This window comes from Bos indicus, chromosome 20 (genome assembly GCF_029378745.1).
Source record: "Bos indicus isolate NIAB-ARS_2022 breed Sahiwal x Tharparkar chromosome 20, NIAB-ARS_B.indTharparkar_mat_pri_1.0, whole genome shotgun sequence".
Lineage (NCBI taxonomy): Eukaryota > Metazoa > Chordata > Mammalia > Artiodactyla > Bovidae > Bos > Bos indicus.
The window spans coordinates 14,466,620-14,489,195 of record NC_091779.1 but is presented as its reverse complement, the minus strand read 5'-3'; the positions used below and the strand labels follow the sequence as shown (position 1 = coordinate 14,489,195).

The following is a 22,576-nucleotide window of genomic DNA, read 5'->3' as shown; positions in this document are numbered from 1 at the left end:
TATCCCAGGGATGCAAGGATTCTTCAATATCCCCAAATCAATCAGTGTAATACACCACATTAACAAATTGAAAAATAAAAACCATATGATTATCTCAGTAGATGCAGAGAAAGCCTTAGACAAAATTCAACATCCATTTATGATAAAAACTCTCCAGAAAGCAGGAATAGAAGGAACATACCTCGACATAATAAAAGCTATATATGACAAACCCACAGCAAACATTATCCTCAATGGTGAAAAATTGAAAGCATTTCCTCTAAAGTCAGGAACAAGACAAGGGTGCCCACTTTCACCATTACTATTCAACATAGTTTTGGAAGTTTTGGCCACAGCAATCAGAGCAGAAAAAGAAATAAAAGGAATCCAAATTGGAAAAGAAGAAGTAAAACTCTCACTATTTGCAGATGACATGATCCTCTACATAGAAAACCCTAAAGACTCCACCAGAAAATTATTAGAACTAATCAATGACTATAGTAAAGTTGCAGGATATAAAATCAACTCACAGAAATCCCTTGCATTCCTATACACTAATAATGAGAAAACAGAAAGAGAAATTAAGGAAACAATTCCATTCACCATTGCAACGGAAAGAATAAAATACTTAGGAATATATATACCTAAAGAAACTAAAGACCTATATATAGAAAACTATAAAACACTGGTGAAAGAAATCAAAGAGGACACTAACAGATGGAGAAATATACCATGTTCATGGATTGGAAGAATCAATATAGTGAAAATGAGTATACTACCCAAAGCAATCTATAGATTCAATGCAATCCCTATCAAGCTACCAACAGTATTCTTCACAGAGCTAGAACAAATAATTTCACAATTTGTATGGAAACACAAAAAACCTCGAATAGACAAAGGGATCCTGAGAAAGAAGAATGGAACTGGAGGAATCAACCTACCTGACTTCAGGCTCTACTACAAAGCCACAGTTATCAAGACAGTATGGTACTGGCACAAAGACAGAAATATAGATCAATGGAACAAAATAGAAAGCCCAGAGATAAATCCACGCACATATGGACACCTTATCTTTGACAAAGGAGGCAAGAATATACAATGGATTAAAGACAATCTCTTTAACAAGTGGTGCTGGGAAATCTGGTCAACCACTTGTAAAAGAATGAAACTAGACCACTTTCTAACACCATACACAAAAATAAACTCAAAATGGATTAAAGATCTCAATGTAAGACCAGAAACTATAAAACTCCTAGAGGAGAACATAGGCAAAACACTCTCTGACATACATCACAGCAGGATCCTCTATGACCCACGTCCCAGAATATTGGAAATAAAAGCAAAAATAAACAAATGGGACCTAATTAACCTTAAAAGCTTCTGCACATCAAAGGAAACTATTAGCAAGGTGAAAAGACAGCCTTCAGAATGGGAGAAAATAATAGCAAATGAAGCAACTGACAAACAACTAATCTCAAAAATATACAAGCAACTCCTACAGCTCAACTCCAGAAAAATAAATGACCCAATCAAAAAATGGGCCAAAGAACTAAAAAGACATTTCTCCAAAGAAGACATACAGATGGCTAACAAACACATGAAAAGATGCTCAACATCACTCATTATCAGAGAAATGCAAATCAAAACCACTATGAGGTACCATTTCACACCAGTCAGAATGGCTGCGATCCAAAAGTCTACAAATAATAAGTGCTGGAGAGGGTGTGGAGAAAAGGGAACCCTCTTACACTGTTGGTGGGAATGCAAACTAGTACAGCCACTATGGAGAACAGTGTGGAGATTCCTTAAAAAACTGGAAATAGAACTGCCTTATGATCCAGCAATCCCACTACTAGGAATACACACTGAGGAAACCAGAAGGGAAAGAGACACGTGTACCCCAATGTTCATCGCAGCACTGTTTATAATAGCCAGGACATGGAAGCAACCTAGTTGTCCATCAGCAGATGAATGGGTAAGAAAGCTGTGGTACATATACACAATGGAGTATTACTCAGCCATTAAAAAGAATACATTTGAATCAGTTCTAATGATGTGGATGAAACTGGAGCCTATTATACAGAGTGAAGTAAGCCAGAAGGAAAGACATCAATACAGTATACTTACGCATATATATGGAATTTAGAAAGATGGTAACAATAACCCGGTGTACGAGACAGCGAAAGAGACACTGATGTATAGAACAATCTTATGGACTCTGTGGGAGACGGAGAGGGTTGAGATTTGGGAGAATGACATTGAAACATGTAAAATATCATGTAAGAAACGAGTTGCCAGTCCAGGTGCGATGCACGACACTGGATGCTTGGGGCTAGTGCACTGGGACGACACAGAGGGATGGTATGGGGAGGGAGGAGGGAGGAGGGTTCAGGATGGGGAACACGTGTATACCTGTGGCGGATTCATTTTGATATTTGGCAAAACTAATACAATTATGTAAAGTTTAAAAATAAAATTAAATGTTAAAAAAAAATTAAATGTAAACTCCTCTAAAAAAATAAATAAATAAAAAATTAAAAAAAATAAAAAAGCAAGAGAGTTCCAGAAAAACATCTATTTCTGCTTTATTGACTATGCCAAAACCTTTCACTGTGTGGATCACAATAAACTGTGGAAAATTCTGAAAGAGATGGGCATACCAGACCACCTGACCTGCCTCTTGAGAAACCTATATGCAGGTCAGGAGGCAACAGTTAGAACTGGACATGGAACAACAGACTGGTTCCAAATAGGAAAAGGAGTACATCAAGACAGTATATTGTCACCATGCTTATTTAACTTCTATGCAGAGTACATCATGAGAAACGCTGGACTGGAGGAAGCACAAGCTGGAATCAGGATTGCCAGGAGAAATATCAATAACTTCAGATATGCTGATGACACCACCCTTATGGCAGAAAGTGAAGAAGAACTAAGAGCCTCTTGATGAAAGTGAAAGAGGAGAGTGAAAAAGTTCGCTTAAAGCTCAGCATTCAGAAAACCAAGATCATGGCATCCAGTCCCATCACTTCATGGAAGATAGATGGGGAAACAGTGGAAACAGTGTCAGACTTTATTTTTCTGGGCTCCAAAATCACTGCAGATGGTAATTGCACACATGAAATTAAAAGACACTTACTCCTTGGAAGGAAAGTTATGACTAACCTAGATAGCATATTCAAAAGCAGAGACATTACTTTGTCAACAAAGGTCCGTCTAGTCAAGGCTATGGTTTTTCCAGTGGTCGTGTATGGATGTGAGAGTTGGGTTATAAAGAAAGCTGAGCGCCGAAGAATTGATGCTTCTGAACTGTGGTGTTGGAGAAGACTCTTGAGAGTCCCTTGGACTGCAAGGAGATCCAAGCAGTCCCATCCTAGAGGAGATCAGTCCTGGGTGTTCATTGGACGGACTGATGTTGAAGCTGAAACTCCAATACTTTGCCCACCTGATGCAAAGAGCTGACTTGTTGGAAAAGACCCTGATGCTGGGAAAGATTGAGGGCAGGAGAAGAAGGGGACGACAGAGGATGAGATGGCTGAATGGCATCACCGATTCAATAGACATGAGTTTGGGTGGACTCCAGTAGTTGATGATGAACAGGGAGGCCTGGCATGCTGAGGTTCATGGGGTCGCAAGGAGTCGGACACGACTGAGCGACTGAATTCAACTGAACTGATACTACAGATTTACCAAATTAAAAAATATATATGATGAATTATTAACTGATGGCTAATTAGCTGATGCTGATGTCATAAAAGCCATGTTAAAATTCAAATGAATCCAAATTAGAGATCTATTAGGAAAAAAAGTAATTAGCTTAAAATTAACAGTACCTAATAGAAGTATTTATTTTATCATACAGGTGGAAACTAGGCTCTGAGGAAGCCAAACAGATGCCGCCTGGACTCAAGCAAGCCCATAGTTTGTATTCTTGCTTTGTAAGCAGTGTAAGGTGACATATAGTCCAGGCTTACAATTTTCATTCTTTTTTTAGCAGGTTCAAATATATTCTATTACCAATGGATAAAATTATATTCCAGAGAATATAAGATTGGGTCCCCTAAAACTAGACTGTTACCTAAAGACTAGGGTAAAAACATGTACTGCATTCTAAGAGTTATGGATTCCATGTGTACTAACAAATGGTGTTGTTTGAATAGTCTTGAAAGATTTTGACAGTGTTGTAAATTTTTATTTTCTTGAAAAATTCAGTATAATGAAACATAGTTTTATGTATATAGACAAAAACCTCTTTCTTTCTTTGTCTTTTTTGAGTTCTTGTTCATCATTGTTCAGTTTGTTTATTATTATGGCTACTTCAGCAGTATATCTAAATCTTTGTCTGTTTAAGAGTAGATTTTTAGAAGCTGGCATTAAACATTTATTACCCTTTTTAAAAATTATGAACAGAGTTGATCTTCATATGCAGTAGAGGTGGCATTTGTTTATAATAAATAATCAAGAAAATATTCCTACTTGACAAACAGACCTTAACTGTGGCACTGTTTTTAACAGAACTGAATAATAATAGCCATCATTGGTCGAAAATGTATTGAATGCCCAATATTTTAAATACCTAACTCTGATTTTATAGCTGAGGAAACTGAATCTCAAAGAACTTAAATAATTGTTGTTAGGTCTTCCAGACAATAAGTAATGGAATTGGGTTTTAAATCAGGACTTTCTGATCTTTTTAATATCTGTGCTTTAATATCTGTGTTAGTCTTTTTGATATCTTTGCTTTACTGGGTCTACAATAGTTTATACTCTCATTGCCCCTCATTCTTTGCATACTTCAGATCACCATGATAACTAGTTTGTTTGGCTGTCATGCAGCACTTCTTCAGCTTTCAAAATAATCTTCCCTCACCTTAGTCTTCAGAAAATATCATTTGAATTTCCTGAATATTTACCAAAAAAAAAAAAAAACCTTAAGCTAGTATTTAGTGGATGGAGCAAAGATGTGGTTGCTATTTTCTGTTTTCATATAACTTCAAGAAATAGGAAGTAATTACATTTATCTGAGAAATAGATCATGAGAGCTAACCCAGGCATTGATGGTGAGAGTCAAGAAGAGCAGTTGCATGTGAGAGAGAGATCAGAAAATGACATACTTGGACAGCGATTCAGTGAAAGGGAGGGTGAACAGTCCCAGGGGAAGTTTAAAGTTTGGTCATTAGAAGGAAATCGGTTTCATGATCAAATAGGGACTTCAGGAAAAGGAACAGATTTGACCAGGGAAAAGATGATTTGGAGTTTGGACATAGAGAGTTTGTAATTCTTGTGATATCTAGCCTCAAACTACATCTGGATCTAAGCCCTTGACCTGTGACTAGTTTGAATTGAGATGTCCTCTAAGTATGAAATACACACTGCATTTAGAAGAGTTAGTACAGAAAAAATGTAAAATAGTGTATTAATATTCTTACATTGATTCCATGTTAACATAATAATACTTTGGATATTTTGAGTTATTGAGCTAAATAAAATATGTTTTTAAAATTAACCTGTTTCTTTTTACCAGTTTTTAAAATGTGCTAGGAAACAAAATTGTATGTGTGTCTTGGCTTATATTTCTGTTGGACAGTACTAATTTACATAGAGATTTGTAATAGAAGTGTAGGGGGAGACATCTAGATTTGGAAATATCCTATTATAAAAGTGATAGTTTATAAGATTAGATAAAATGCCAGCATACAGGGTATAGAAATGAGAAAAATGACAATTGTAGTGTTAGAAGAGAAAGAGTAATTCAGAGGAGAAATGGAGAATCAGGACTCTAAAGTGGTACATAGTCTGATTAGCAGAAAATTTCAGAAGGAAGTAGTTCATATCTTTGGATGATAGGAAGGCCAAAGAGGAAGAAGAGGACTGAGAAAAGGCCATTGAATTTGACTGATACAGACCCAGTTTCAGTAGAGTACAAGAAGGATTGATTGCAAGAGATTAAGAACTTAGAGCTTGATGAATTAGACTCTGTATATAAGCTGTTCTTTCAGGCAAGGAGTCCACTTGTAAAGATAATAATCTCTTGTTTGGAGCAGAGTACAGGGAAATTTGAGTATGCTGTTGGCCGAATGAAAGGATCAGTAAAGTAGAAGTGCTTGAAGTTGTTAAGAAAGAGAAGATAATTTCTATAGTAAGGTCCTAATGCATTGGGTCCCAAACTTGAGTGCATGTTAAGTCACCTTGGTAACTTGGCACAGGAGCAAATTCCCAGGCAACTTCCCACATCTGAAGAAATCATATTTCCTGGAGATATGTCTCCCTGAACATGTTTTAACAATTTTTCTAGATGGTTATGATGTATCCAACAGGACAAACAAGAAAATTAAGGGTCCTGGTGAGGACATGAGGGAAATGACTGACCATAGCATCAGAATGCACAGAGAGCCAATTGGGTTAGAATAAGACTGGCAGACCATGAACTGTGATTAAGGAGTTGGCTTTCACTCATAGAAGAGTGAGCCTAAGTTCAGTAGGAATGAAAGACTGAGAAAGCTAAAAGCATAGTGATCAGATAGGGAAGTTTCAGAATTGAGGACCTTGGAGGTCATGCAGATACATACAAATAGGGCTGTGTGTTTGATACAGAAAAAAGTGAAAAGAACTGAGTCACACACATTATAAAACCCATCAGTTTAGTGACTCTAATACAGAACAGGAGTAAAAAAATATGAGACTTGGGGTTTAGGAGGAAGCACTAAAGGCTTTATTTGGGGGGGCACCAAAATCACTGGAGATGGTAACTGCAGCCATGAAATTAAAAGACGCATGCTCCTTGGAAGAAAACCTATGACCAACCTAGACAGCATGTTAGAAAGCAGAGATATTACTTTACCAACAAAGTTCCATCTAGTCAAAGCTATGGTTTTTCCAGTAGTCATGTATAAATGTGAGAGTTGGACTATAAAAAAAGCTGAGTGCCAAAGAATTGATGCTTTTGGACTGTGGTGTTGGAGAAGCCTCTTGAGAGTCCCTTGGACTGCAAGGAGATATAACCAGTCCATCCTAGAGATCAGTCCTGGGTGTTCATTGGAAGGACTGATGCTGAAGCTGAAACTCCAGTACTTTGGGCCACCTGTTGTGAAGGAACGACTCATTGGAAAAGACCCTGATGCTAGGAAAGATTGAAGGTGGGAGGAGAAGGGGACAACAGAGGATGAGATGGTTGGATGGTGTCACCGCTGCGATGGACATGAGTTTGAGTAGGCTCCAGGAGTTGGTAATGGACAGGGAAGCCTGGTGTGCTGCAGTCCATGGAGTCACAAAGAGTCGGACATGATTGAGCACTGAACTGCTGAACTGAACTAAAGGCTGAATCAGCTTAGAACCAGTGTCTTTAGAGACTTCCAGAATGGGGTGCCTCCTTGGGCTACAGTGTTCTCAGTCTCCATGACACACTCTAGCGTGTTGAAAATAGAGTGAATGCCTGACATTCACAGATATAAAATGCATAGGTTTAACTATTTGCAGGTGACTCACAGGGTTCATGACATGAGCAGTTAATAATTGTTTCCAAGGCTTGAAATTGAATCTCCTGCCCTAAAGTGGCTTGTAGAAACCAGTCACATAACATGTAAGTGTTGCAGAAAAGCCAGCACTTACATCTTCATTTGCCTTTGATATATGATTGTATTAATTATCAAACTATCTCAGTCTGATAGGTTTCACAGAAGAGGAAATTATTTGGCAAATTGTGGTATCAAAAGGTTTAAAAACTAATTGAGTTTAAAAAAAAATGTAGCATTGCTCCTAGCATGTAATAAAAAAGGGTTCAAAATGAATTAAGTTTAAGAAAAATTTTAGCATTGTTCCTAGCATGTAATAATTGCTTGATAAGTGGTAGTTACTTGTACCAATTCAGGAATTCAATAAGTTTTGAAGTCAGATATTTTTTGTGTATGCCCAGGTTTAGAGAATAGTATTTATATTAAAAAGTTTGTTTTGATTTGGAATCTCCATGCATTATTAAACTGAATTTAGAATGTTAAATTTGAAAGTAAATTAGAAGGAGAACAAAGGTTCATTTATCACTCATCAACTGTTTGATATACTTGAAGGGGGCTGTATTTCATAGCACATGCCTATGTGCGTGCTAAGTTGCTTCAGTCATGTCCAGCTCTTTGCAACCTCATGGAGGAGCCCACCAGGCTCTCTGTTTATGGAATTTTTCAGGCAGGAATCTGGAGTAGGTTGCCACTTCCTTCTCCAGGGCATCTTCCCAACCTAGGAATCAAACCTGCCTTCCCTGGGTCTCCTGTATTGGCAAGAGGATTCTTTACCGCTGTGCCACCTGGGATGCCCCTATATTTCGTAGTAAAGTGTCTGCCTGAAATGTGGGAGACCTGGGTTCAATCCCTGGGTTGGGAAGATCTCCTGGAGAAGGAAATGACAACCCACTCCAGTATTCTTGCCTGGAAAATCCCATGGACGGAGGAGCCTGGTAGGCTACAGTCCATGGGGTCACAAAGAGTCGGACACCACTGAGAGACTTCAGTTTCACAATATATTGCTTTTGTGAAATCACAACTTTTAATATATCTTTTAAGTATGTTTCCATAGGGAGACCTGGGTTCAATCCCTGGGTTGGGAAGATCTCCTGGAGAAGGGAATGGCAACCTACTTTAGTATTCTTGCCTGGAGAATTCCATGGACAGAGAAGCCTGGCAGGCTACAGTCCCTGGGATCGCAGAGTCGGACACAACTGAGTGGCTGTCACTTCATTTCACTTCCATACCATAAATACACATACACAGAAACAAAATGAATTATATTATTCATGTTTTCTTACCGTACATGACAACTGGATTTAGGTTTTTTTGCTAAACAACTTTCTCAGTCTGTTATAATCTTATATAATTGTTTTTGATTTGTAGTGAAGAGCTCAGAAAAGAAGCAAGACAATTAAAGCGGGAACTCTTAGCAGCAAAACAGAAGAAAGCAGAAAATTCCGCAAATCAAGCAGAAAAAAGAAGTGAAGGTAAGCACGGTTATCAAGCTTATATTTTCACTTGGTATTTCTTCCCTCTCTCCTTCCTGAATTGAGTGGTGGTGGTGTTTATTACTTTGTTTGGCTAGTTAGTCAATAAAATTGTTTCACTTAGGACTTTTGTCCGAGAAGGACATTCAATCAAATGTGATCATAACTACTGTTCCTTAATAAAGAGAGTACTTAACATCAGGCAAAACTTATGTTGTCATAGCACATATCTAGAAGTGCACAGGATAGAGTGTTCTTTTTTTTTTTTTTTTAAACATTGGGTACCCTTTAAAACATTTAATAAAAGTGTTTAGGCCCTACATTTTGCACTTGTATAAACATTATTCATACATTGTTTGAATAGTATTAAATATGAATTCCTGTTTTGTGTTTATTTTGCTCTTATTTAAGTACAGAAAATCTAAAACATTGATAAAAATGATCAAAAGCTTATCAGAATAATACCCTGCTTTTTACAGAGGTTAAATATTTCTTTATTGTACTTTTTTTTTTTTATTAAGCTAGAACAGCTTCAGAAAAGCTATTGCACTGAAGATCTTGAAACTATTTCAGCTATGAAACATGTAATGTTCAGTTTCCAAAATAGCAATTGGAACCCTCAAATCTGTCTTATCTTCACAATAGTAAAATACATTGTAGATTTGGTGAAATGATCAGAAATTTAATTGTTATCTTTAATAATGTACACTAAATTTGGCTTAATAAATTTGCTTTGTGCATATATCTTGTGTATTCTCATGCTTTTGGAAAGCATGAATAATTTTATCAATTGATACTAGGTTCTGTAATAGTGACTGGAGATAATTCAAAGCATAAGATATAACATCTAACCTTAAAGAATACACATTCCAATACCAAACAGTGGTACAGCATTTGACCATGTGATTATTATTTATTTTAAGTAACACAAGTTATACCACATAAGCCTCTAAAGCTCAAAGTTGTTAGATGATTTGCACCATGTTCCCAATGACTATTGTTGTAAAGGCAGGTACTTGATAAAGAACTTGAAATTGCCAAAATATGTTTGAATGAAACAAATTATTAAAAAGTTAACTCATCCAAATGACACAAATTATAGACTGAATTTTAAAAAAAGGATAAAGTTATATATGTGACTAGATAATATTGGTAAAATGTAACCCAGAATAGAAAGAAGATATATTGGCAATATTGAGGTTTGAAGAAGTACAATAAGGATTCTTTAAGTTTGTGTATAATTTTCCCAGGAGATTGTTTCTTATAATTAAAAAGCACTCTAAATATATGAAAGTAATTCCTTTTAACTGGGAAGATCTTCATTTTTTTATTCTTTTCTGAGCTGCTGCTACTGCTAAGTCTCTTCAGTCGTGTCCGATTCTGTGCGACCCCATAGACGGCAGCCCACCAGGCTCCCCTGTCCCTGAGATTCTCCAGGCAAGAACACTGGAGTGGGTTGTCATTTACTTTTCTGAGCTAGTAATTGTTATTCCCACACTCCATCTCAAAGTCCATGATATACTGTGAAGTTGGTAATGGATGGTTCTTGCTTTTGTAGTTTATGATCTCAAAGAAGTGAAAGAACTGCAGTAGGAAGTTTCTGAAATAGAGCTGTATGGTTAAGACTTATATTAGATGTAAACAGTGCTGTTGTAATTTATCTGCCTTTGAAATACTTAATACAATTAGGTAAAGAAAGATTTGAGTCTTAAAACATTGATTTCTTAACACAAAGAGTCTTCTGGAGCTTATTTCAGTCTGTTTATATGAAAGTTAACCAGATTAAAACTCTTTTTATGCTGCAATTAGAGAATTATATTGGTAATTTTCTGAATTTAATTTTTCTTGTATCATCTAGAAATACCTGGATTTTCCCTAAATCTAAAAGACAGTTAAAATTAGCTTCTCTAAAACTGTGATCATTTGGTTGCTGTCATTTTTCTTTTAGTCTCAGAATGGGCTAAAAATGGGCTAAAGTTTTTTTATTTTTTTATTATTTTGAAATAATAAAAATTATTTTTATTTGGAATGAAAATATTTTTATCATGTAATATTTAATATAAATTTGTATACATTATTATATATATTATATTATATATATAATAATATATTATATCCATCGCGACCCCATGGACTGCAGCCTACCAGGCTCCTCCGTCCATGGGATTTTCCAGGCAAAAGTACTGGAGTGGGGTGCCATTGCCTTCTCCGAATTAGGTAATCAGAAGACCTTGAATAAATTTACAGTGCTATATAAAAATAATAATTTTATATTTGTAAGAGAAATATAGTTATTCGTGGTTTTATTTTGTTCTCTGTCCAGACTTACAAACTGAAAATATGAATTTTAATACAGTGTTAGAATTAAAGACTCTAATCAGTATAGCTCATATAAATATGACATAAATTAAATCTCACAATGAGCTTTCCTTAACTGTGTTTTCACAGTTGTATTTTTATAATTATATTCTTTCTTAAAAAGTATGTGTGTGTGAACTACGTATTTGCATTCTTAAGTAAAGCTTCCAGTAGTGGTATTTCCTGATTTTATGAATTGATTTGGCAAGTCTAATACTTGCTGACTACTGCCACTTTCTTTTGGAATTTAATGTATTACTTCCACATTAAGAGCACTTGGCAAGAGACCCATAAGAACAGGAAAGCTCCTGCATGCTTCTGTCCGTGCTCTGGTTTCCCGAGTTTTGTCGTGTGTGAACGGAGGTGTTCCGCGCAGGCAGGCGCTCTAGTAGCTGTGGTGCTCTCGTCAGGGCTTCTGTCGTCTTAGGAAATCACCTTTGATCAGGGAGTAATAATTCCCTTAGTTTTATCATCTCTGTCGAATTTCCTGAGCTAGATCCTTAGCCAGATCTGTGGCTCAGATGGGAAAGAATCTGCTTGCAATGGGGGAAACCCTGGTTTGATCCCTCGGGTTGGGAAGATCCCCTGGAGAAGGGAATGGCAACCCACTCCAGTATTCTTGCCTGAAGAATTCCACGGGCAGAGGGGCAGGTGGGCTACAGTCCATGGGGTCGCAAAGAGTCGGTCATGACTGAGTGACTAGTACTTTAACTTTCACTTTTTTCATTTTAACCAGTTTTGCTTCTAAATCTATTCTATTACCTGAGGCAAGTTACTTTGAAATCAGGATCCATCTGTTTCTCCATATAGAAAATCTAAGATAAGATTTTATATAATCTTAACATAAGGTCTGCTTTTTTAATGTTTTACTGTATTTATTCTTTATTAATTCCTTCAGTTCCATTATGACAGAAAATAAAATAATTAAAAGTCTTTGTTACTTTTACATTGATAAATACTTTGGGCCACATACAATTAAGCAATTCTAAATACATTGCCATTTTTATATTACCTGATTATAGTGATAGTGGCCATGAGTATATGCACATGTTCAAACCCATAAAACTGTGCATGTTCAAACATGTACAGCTCATTTGTATGCTAGTTATGCCTCAACAAAGCTGTTCCCCAGAAAAGAATATTGGTCTGTAAACCAGAAGCCTCTTAACATCTCTGTCCTAGTATGAAAGCATGTACATATAATTGAGTCAATGTATAAATCTTTTTTAACACTAGTGTAGTAAAAAAGCTTCCCTATGTAGTAAAATTGAATATGGGGCCATCCATTTTTCCCTTAAGTCTTCCCAGTAAAGCTCAAGTTCTGCTCTTTCTTCTATCACAGAGATATGATGAGGTAACAGATGTACTTATGCCTCTATGTATGAAGAAGAGCACTACATAAATATAACCTCATAATTTTTGCCACCTATTTAGTTTCCAAAGGCTTCAGATAATGTATAAAAGAAGGCTTCAGTAAATTAGAGAACTAGAATGTGAAGGAATAAAGCCACTATTATAGTCATATAATGAGAATTTTTATAGTAATGTGAAATTTGATTCTAAAATTCAAAACAGTTACATTTCTTAGTTGAATACAGAATCTGCAGTAGGCTCTAAGATCCCAATTTAAGTAAACAGGGAATGTGGTGTTTTACTTTAGATACCAGCAGTGTCAAAAGAGATGTACTGCAGGACAGTCTGTTTACAGCCTGGGAGTCTCTTTAGTCCCACTGTAAATCATCCGGGCCTGTGCATAGGATTTTTGTAGGGGGTAATAAATTTCAAGTAAGATTGATAGTTAATTGGAGATAGAGTTGGTTTCCTGGGTTGGCTCTGTCAAGTTCTTTAATAAACTATATAATCCTTTTCATTAAATTATGCCTCTAAGTCCTTTCCAAATTTAAGTTTCATCATATCAAAACCAGTACCAAACTGAACACAGTCACATAGAGATACATGTTTGGACATATTATCTAATCAGCTTTAGGGAGATAAGGTGTCAGATCCTCTTTTCAAAGTTCCAGGCACACAATACCTGCTGTATGACTAGTGCCAGAAATTAGAGGAGGAAGAGCAATCTGAGCTTGTAAATCAAGAAAGAATTTTAAAGCCTCTTCATGAAACACATCCCTGAGGTGCTTAGTACCTCTCAAATTGCACTGGGCCATTTCAGGTTTCTTCAAACTGTCTTTTTAATGCTGGATTAAGTCAGACTAAGGCCCTTCAGGCTTGATAGGTTGGGAAAGTATATAGTGTGGTGGTTTTTTTTTTTTTCTTTTTTTTTTACTACTTTTTGTCTCTCTAACATATTATGTTAAACTAGTTTAATCTTGGTTTTTATAAGAAACAGAAACCATTGTGGAATGTTAGCTCTGTGTTGTGCCTGATACCATGTATAATTAATTCCTCTCTGATCAAACTGGTCCTATTTGCCACAGCAGTGAACTCTCTTCAGGGAGTCTTAAGTCATCATTTTTTTTCTTGGAGGCTAGAAGTATCAGACCTATTTTTCCCATAGTCTACTCTTACTGTATTGTTAACTTTTAATGTTATTTACACAGAAAAGTGAAAGTATATTTGCCCTTGACTTATAGAAAGCCTCTCAGTACCGCCGTCAGTAATATAGATTCTTACTTTGAGCGTGGTACTAACAATTGTTTATCTGATTTTACATTTCAAAAAAAGTTAAAGAGTAATACAAGTGTGGGACAGTCCTCTTTAAAAGGGAAAATTTGATGTTGTTTAAAGTATATCTCAAGGACTAGAAAATAAATAAGCAAAGGAAAACCCAGGGCAGGACTGCCCTGTGGATCTTCCTAGCCATTTTATTGAACTAAAAAGAAAATAAAATTTTTTAAAATGAGAGATAAAGATACAGCTGGGGACATCCATTCAGGTAGCAGTAAGAGTTGATACTGAACACTTTACATTAGGTAAGGAAACACAGGAAGATGGTAGTGGAATGTTATGGACATATTTACTATAGATGATACTTCACTATATTTGAAAGTATGTCAATATTCAAATTATTGATGCTCATTTTAATAGCCCTGATTCATTAAGAAAAGTTTAGATGTTGTTTATTACTGTTGAAAAAGGCAGAGAATGGGCAGTGGTTCTAACTTGATTGAAAAACTGTTTTTAATTATTTTAATCAGCTAAAGATAAGATTTTTTTTTTATCTGAAATAATTAATTGTGTGGAATCCTTCATTTCCTAGAAGTCCTGGAAAAATGAAGCTTCCTTCTATAGTCAGGACAGTCTGTGAAGTGAAATCTTATTGAACGCAGTTTACTACCTTTACGTACCAGAAATCATGTTTATTTTAACAGTATGTTTTTCAAAAATATACTTTTTAAAATAATAAAGACTTTTAATTAAAAGTATGTAACAAGTATAAAGATGTACATACCCTCACAATTAGACCAAGAATTTAATCTTCTATAAAGTAAGAGATGATTGTCTTTAATTTGTGAGTCCATAGTGAACTCTATTCTTTTTTAGACAGTCCTTCTCAGACTTTTCACTAGCCACCATGAACAAATCTTGTTGTGCTTTAAAATTATACATTGTGGGCATATTTAATTTTATTTTCTTGAATTCTGTGCCATCTTGCAGACCTCCTAGCAGTTACTTAGGACTCTCATCTCTTGGTACTTTAAAAAACCAGTGTATTAGGAATACCTCTTTGCTGCCCTTCGCTGTCTTAATATAGTTTTTTAATAAGCATTCTTTTTGCCTGGTGATTGACATAATTCCAATATTGGAAATTTGACAAAAACCTTAAGCTATTTTTTTAGTAACTGCAATCTGTCTTTTTAATATCAATGCCATTCCTAACCCATTAAATATAGGTTTGTTAATTGATTCAGGTAAGTATTAACCTTTGGCCATAACTGTCTCTTTTTAAAAAGAAAAAAAAAGTATGTTATTTCTCCCAATTGTAAAAGTAATGTATGTCCTTTGCAAAGATAGCAGAAATATAGAAAAGTATAAATGAGAAAAAGAAAGACCACTCCATAATATATCTTCCAAAGATAGCCATGGTTAACTTTGTGATATTTATTTTTCTGTACTTTTTAATCTTCATGCCAGAAACACATGTGTATTGTTTTCCATAATCTTATTTTATCATAATCTTTTTTGTAATATATATATATTTCAAACTTTCCAAGTGAATTGACTGTTAACTTTTAAATGGACAACTTGCTTTTAGGGGCATTTCTTCCTCTTCATTCTCTCATATCTGATAGTGTAGACTTTAGAAGATGAAAAAGACTGTATAAATGTAAATGAGAGATGCAAATTTCCCACTGTTCTCAGTTCTAGGGTTTAGAAGATGTGAGGGACTCCATCTGCACTGCTGATGGGAATTATTTGTACCTCTCATAAGTTAAAACAAGAAGACTGACATTGCCTGGTAGATTGCCATCTTGTCATTTGCCAAGTGGCCATTGATAAATCTGTAAGATATTTGGAGCTTGAATTGAAATAACTAAAAATTTGTCCACATTAGAAAATAAAAGAGGTGAGGGCTGGGTATGTGTGCGTGCACATATTGTTATTTTATTTTGTTTTGTTTGGGTATTTAAATTTTCTCGAAGCAGGAACTAATACCGTCATTAAAAGTTTGATTATAACCAGCAATTCCATTTGGGAATGGTGTTGTTAACTATTCCAGACTGCTGTCAAGACCTTATTTTAAGTAAGATGTTTTTCTTTTATGTGACATTTTCTGAGGCTTTGCCAAAAATGACATCAAACATATAACTCATTTGAGTGCTGAGTTTCTTCAACATCTTACAGCACTTAATCAAATTTGAAAAAGATATTCTTTTCACAACTTTATAGTGTAAACCTGTGAATATGTTGCATTAAAACTTACTTGGGACAATTTAATCTGTGTGGTATTAGGTCAATTTTTTTTTTTTAATGATTAATGCAATATGCTGACAGTTTTAAATGGTTCTGTTTTCAAAATTCTTCACATAAACTCCTGGCAGATTATTCAGATGCAGCTTTTGAGTAATAGTAATTTTTCATGCAAAAGCCAGATAATCCATAAATTATGTTAATAGCTACATTAAAAATTTTGAAATACCAGATAGGACAAAGAGAATAATCAAGTTCTCAGAACTAAGAAGATGTCAAAATATTAAGAATAATTAAGAATTTGTTTGAAGTACAAAAGTAGTCTATATTGATGTTTTTAAATGGCTTCACCAGTGGGTAAGCTTTTTAAAAACATGCTGCAGTATGTTTAAAATGTGAAAGTAGGCTAGCCTTAAGCAATGCCATGACATCAGAAACTTCTATGTTGAGTATACTCTACATCACATAGCTCTGTGCAGTCACAGAGGTTTGGTCCTGAGAGGAACATCCAGTCCTACCCCTCCATTATATATAGAAAATCAAAAGAGTTAGTCACTCAGTCGTGTCTGACTCTGCCACCCCATGGTCTGTATAGCCCACCTGGCTCCTCTGTCATGGAATTCTCCAGGTAAGAATACTGGAGGGGGTAGCCATTCCCTTCTCCAGGGGATCTTCCCGACCCAGGAATTGAAGCCGGGACTCTTGCACTGCAGGCAGATTCTTTGCCATCTGAACCACCAGGAAACCAATAGGAAGCCAAAGGCCAGCCCGTTAAGGGGCTTACCCAAAGCCACATGGCCAGTAGTAGGACTGGGGCTGAGGTCCCCTGGTTTCCAGTCCAGTGCTCTGTCTACACCTCTGTTTTTCAGTTTGATCCAATCTTGAGTAGGTACAGTCTGTAAATTTTTAATTGTTATTTATTAAAACTCACCTTGGCTTTAGTGCTAATAATTGTTTCTAAGATCTTCTCAACACACCTAGAGTCCTTTAAAGAGCACTTTATCATTATACTTGTTGTGCCTTTTCAAAGACTAAAACATGTGATTTTTGAATGAGTGACAAAAATTGTAATGTTGTAGAAAATGTTCATTTCTAACAACATAGCAGATTGAGTTCAAACTGATCTTACTGCTAAAAACAACTAAAAATGTTGGATATACTATTAAAAAAAAAAAAAAAACTTCTCATATACTCCTATGAGCTTTAAAAAAAAAATAAAAGCCCACAAGAAATACTCAAACCAGTAAATAAGTAAAGGTGTGAGGTAAGAGAAGTAAGTGGGGCACCAGGTCTAGCTGTAACTCTAGTGACATTTCCTCAACTGGGTGAACTGAAGCATTGTTTTTTGAGGTCTTACCAAGAGAGAACATAAAACCCAAGCCCTTCCCAAGGCAGAGGCTGACTAATAGAAGACTGTCCCATGTAGTTGGGGGCCCAAAGGATCTCATCCTTAATGGCAGGGAGAATTAGAAATAAACAAAATCACCTTATCCCCCATCAGAAGACTACAAGGAAAACTACCCGTCTTGAGTCATGTCACAGAGTATTTTGGGGCAAGAGCATTTACTAGGAAGTCTAGCCACAGGGCAGTCTTCCCATTAGTTTGGAGTGCCAATTGAAGAATGTAGTTGGGAATAGTCCTGGATTCTTAGTGCCCGCATAAGTCTGATAGAAGAAAGCATAAATCTTTTTAAGAGGAACCTGCTTTCATCCCCTGTTCTTAAAATTCAAAAGAAAATAGAGTAGTTTTGAATGAAAACACAAACAGACACACACCAATCTAGGCATCCTGTCAAAAATCTGATAGAAACAACAGAGAACAGAATCAGACCCCGGAGCGGATTCTTGGGACTTCATTCCGACATTGAATGTTAAGTATATGTAACGTATTTCAAGAAATGATAAATTAAGAACAAACAAATTTTAAAACAAACAAGGTTAATTTCCTTGAAATAAAATATATAAGAGTTGACATTAAAAACTCAGGAGGTTTGTTTTTGTTTTTTTTTTTTTTTTTAGCAAATTAGACACAGCTTAAAAGAACATTAGTGAACTGAAAGATAGATCTGAAAACATTATGTAAAATTCAGCCCCAAATGATAGACCTAGAAGAGAAAGAAAATTACTAAATGTCTAATCAGATTCTAGGAAGAGATCAAAAGGCAAAGGCAAAACTTGAAGAGATGATAGCTGAAAATTCTCTTTAACTAATGAAAGAGATCAATTCACAGAGTAAAGAAGTTTTTAAAAAAAAATGAATAGAGGATAAATAAAAATAAATCCAGTTCTAGACACACCAAGTTAATACTTCCTAGCATTCATCACAGAGAGATCTTAAAAGCAGCAGTAGAGAAAAGACATCTTTTAAAAAGGAAGAGCTGATTTTTCAACAGCAACAAGTGAGGACGTAAGAATATAATCTTCAGTGTATTGAGGGAAAATGTTCTTCAAAACTGAGAGACTTTGCTACCTACATACCGTCATTAAAAGAAATTCTAAAGGACATACTTTAGGCAAAAGGTGAGCCCATATGGAAAATCTGTAGTGCAAAGAGAAAGGAATGTGGAAAGTAATAAATATATGAGTACATCTGAAGAAACATTGAATGAATAAAATAACAATAATGTCTTATGTTAACAATAAAAATAAAATTAAAATACATAATAACAATAGCGTATAAGTTTGAGGAGCAGATAAGGAAGTTTGGAAAAGCATTCTATGGTCCCTGTATTGGTTCTTATTTGGGAAGAAGATAAAGACCCAAATTAACTTTTAGACTTGAACACAGTAAATATGCATGTTAATATTTTTAAGAAAACTGATAAAAAAAAGAATGGAAAAATAACTACCAAACTGGTAGAGAAAAAAGATGGATTAAGGAAAAATCGAACCCAAAAGGAAGCAAGAAAAAAGAGAAAAAGAAGTGCAGTCTGATAGGATATTAAAAATAATGGTACAAAATAAGATAGTAGGCATAAAATAAAGATATACTAGTGATTATACTGAAATAATGCAAAAAGTCAAATACTTTACTTTAAAAGATCGAGATTGTCAAACTGGGTTGAAAAAAGAAATTTGATCATGTATTATTTACCTGAGAAACATCTTAAATATATTTTACAATCTAATTCTTAGGGCAAAATGTATGATTAAAGAGAGTCTCTACCTAATAGCAAAAAATTTACTTTTCCAGGAAGATTTAACAGTCCTAAACCTGAGTATACCCAGTAACACAAACTCAAAATATATGAAGCAAAAGTTGGTAGACCTATAATAAGTAAGTAAGTTCATCATAGTGGGAGAATTTAATACATTTTTCTCAATAACTGATTTTAAAAGCATATAGAAAAATTAATGAAACTATAGATTTGGAGTACTCAGTTAACCTACTTTATATAATACACCTATAGAGAATATTGCACCCAACAGCTTCAGAATGCAGTCTTTGCCAACACCCTTGAAGAAAGTTAGAAAGGTTTCAGTTGACTGTTTTCAAACAGCCTACCTTCTCTGACAAAATCCAGTTGTTAAGAATTAATAACAACTGATTCTGAAGTTAATGATTTCCAAATATGTTGACGTGTCTATCGCTGTACTTAGAAGAAAAATCATAGCTTCAGAAACTTGTACTATTTTAGGAAATTACTAACAATGCTTCTCATGTAAAGAACCTTTAAAAAAGAAAAAGAAGCAGGCAAAATTAACACAATGAAGTGGAAAAAAGGAAATAATAAAGAACAGGATCAACAAAATAGTTTTAAAAACAGGATTACAATAATAAATTGTTCCTGGCATAACTTCTTAGTCCTTTATATAATACATGGTAGATAATGAGGAAATTGCTTTGATGATATTGTGTTAGACATTTGTCACTTGGTGTTTATTGGATGTCCTTCCAATCCTGAGAAAATAAGATCTACTTACTTTGTACAAGGAGTTCCACAGGGGAAAGTTTCTATTAACAGTGCTGCTTTTATTCGCTACAAAAGAAGCTGCTATTAAAAAGAGTGAGAGAGAGAAGCAGACAGGGACTCAAAAACACAAGAGAAATAATTGGGGATTATTTTTCTCGTGCAGACCATCGATGTGTGAACACTTGACGGCTAGCAAGTGATTCAAGAACCAAGTTTCTTTTCATTTTGATTTTTCATTGTCCACATTGCTCACCTTTATGTCTGTGTTCTAACGAGGGAAGAGGAAAAATCAAGTACCAGACAAATGGCTTCATCTTAAAGTTGACCCAAAAGTTTCACACAGCACTTTTATCCATATCATATTGTTCTGAAATCACATGGCCATACCCAGCTCTCAGAAAGCTAGAATGTAGTTGAGTGGCCAAATGCCTGATTAGAACTTAAGGTTAGGACTGGGGAGGTGAGGGCTGGTTCTGTCACTAAAAGGTAAGAGGAGAGAATAAATTCACGGAGAAAATCAGCAAATTCTGTTACATAATATAAACCAAAGCCTAAAGAACTAAAGAGGCAGTAATCCATTTGGTTGAAAAAAACCTGACCAAGTATCTGAGCCAGATTTTGAGAGAGAACTAAGATTTCACCATAAAATGAAGGGCAGTAAAGTAGAGCAATAGTTGGAAGGGTGCCCTGCCAGGCAGGAGTCATAGCTGATTCATCCCTTCCCTATGCTTGGTACTTGACACAGTGACTCGCAAAATAAAAAGTATTCAACAAATATTTGCAGAAGGAATGAATGAAATTGACTTTTCTATCTAAATGGATAATTCTATAACTTGTAAGGGGAAAGAGAAAAATAAGAATGAAGGAAACTCAGGATAATATTTTTAACATGCTAAAATGAAGAGTACAGATGAACAAATAATAAAGTAGATAGTAAGAGCTAAGAGAGTAATATAAAACAGGATAGTGTAAACACTGACCAGAGAGCTACTTTAAATTGAGTGGGTATCAGAAAGGACCCAGTCACAAACAGAATCCACAAACATTAATTTGAATGCAGAAAAAAATTTAATAGCTTTATTAAGGAATAATTTAAAGTTCATAGTTTGACATGTTTTGACATATGTACATACCTGGAGAAGGAGATGGCAACCCACTCCAGTATTCTTGCCTGGAAAGTTCCATGAACAGAGGAACCTTGCAGGCTGTAGTCCATGGGGTTCACAAAGAGTCAGACACAATTTAGCTACTGAACAACAGTATACCTGTGAAACCTTCACCACGATCAGAATAATATTTTCTTCAAGGTCCAGTATGTTTTCATGCCCCTTGATAATCCCCTCCCCAATCCCCAGACTGATGTTGAAGCTGAAACTCCAATACTTTGGCCACCTGATGGGAAGAACTGACTCCTTGGAAAAGACTCTGATGCTGGGAAAGATTGAAGGCAGGAGGAGAAGGGGATGACAGAGGATGAGATAGGTGGATGGCATCACCAACTCAATGGACATGAGTTTGGGTAGACTCCAGGAGTTGGTGATGGACAGGGAGGCCTGGTGTGCTGCAGTCCATGGGGTCGCAAAGAGTCGGACATGACTGAGTGACTGAACTGAATCCCCAGACAACCACTCAAGTTCTTCCTATCACTATAAAGCAGTTTGTATTTTCTAGAATTTTATTTAAATAGAATTGTATATTTTGTACATAATGTACCCTTTTGGGGCATGGCTTCTTTCAGCAAAAGTATTTTGAGATTTATCCATGTTATTGTATGTATCAGTAATTTATTCCTTTTATACTAAATAGTAAGTAGCCCATGATATAGATATGCCGCAAGGGTTTTTGTTTTTGTTTTTACTGTGAGGTTTTATATAGCTGTATGGTCTTATTTCTTTTGGATATATATCTGGAAGTAGAATGACTAGGTCATGTGATAGGTTTATGTTTTGTATGCTTAACTTTTTAAAGATTGCCAAACTGTTTTCCTGGTGACTTAGGTGGTAAAGAATCTGCCAGCATTGCAGGAGACCCAGGTTCTAATCCTAGGTTAGGCAGATCTAGAGGAGGGAATGGCAACCCAGTCCAGTATTCTTGCCTGGAGAATTCCATGGACAGAAGAGCCTAGCAGGCTACAGTCCGTGGGGTCATAAAGAACTAGCACACTTCACGTACAAACTTTCTCAAACTAATTGTGCCATTTTACGTTCCTACAAGTAGTGTGTGAGATACACTTTTATCCCACATCCTCATTAACACTGGTATGGTCACTTTTAATTTTAGTCATTCTAATAATTTGTAATGTTACCTTGTGGTTTAATTTGCATTCCTCTAATTAATAATGATGTTAAGCATCTTTTCATAATTTGTTTGCCATTAGTACAGTGAAAAGTCTATTTAAATCTTTTGCCCATTTATTATTGTTATCTTTTACTGGATTTTGCATTCTTTATATATGCTGGATACAAGTCCT

At 35.5% G+C, this 22,576-nt stretch overlaps 1 protein-coding gene across 4 annotated transcripts in view; it reads left to right on the top strand.

Annotated features, from left to right (window-relative positions):
• Window positions 1–22,576, top strand: part of CWC27 (CWC27 spliceosome associated cyclophilin) — a 268,686-nt gene that overhangs the window by 138,210 nt on the left and 107,900 nt on the right. For all 4 annotated transcript variants that reach the window (XM_070774627.1, XM_070774624.1, XM_070774625.1 and 1 more), the window contains exon 11: window positions 8,859–8,962. In XM_070774627.1, coding sequence (XP_070630728.1) covers window positions 8,859–8,962 — 104 coding nt within the window. The remainder of the gene's footprint in view (window positions 1–8,858; window positions 8,963–22,576) is intronic.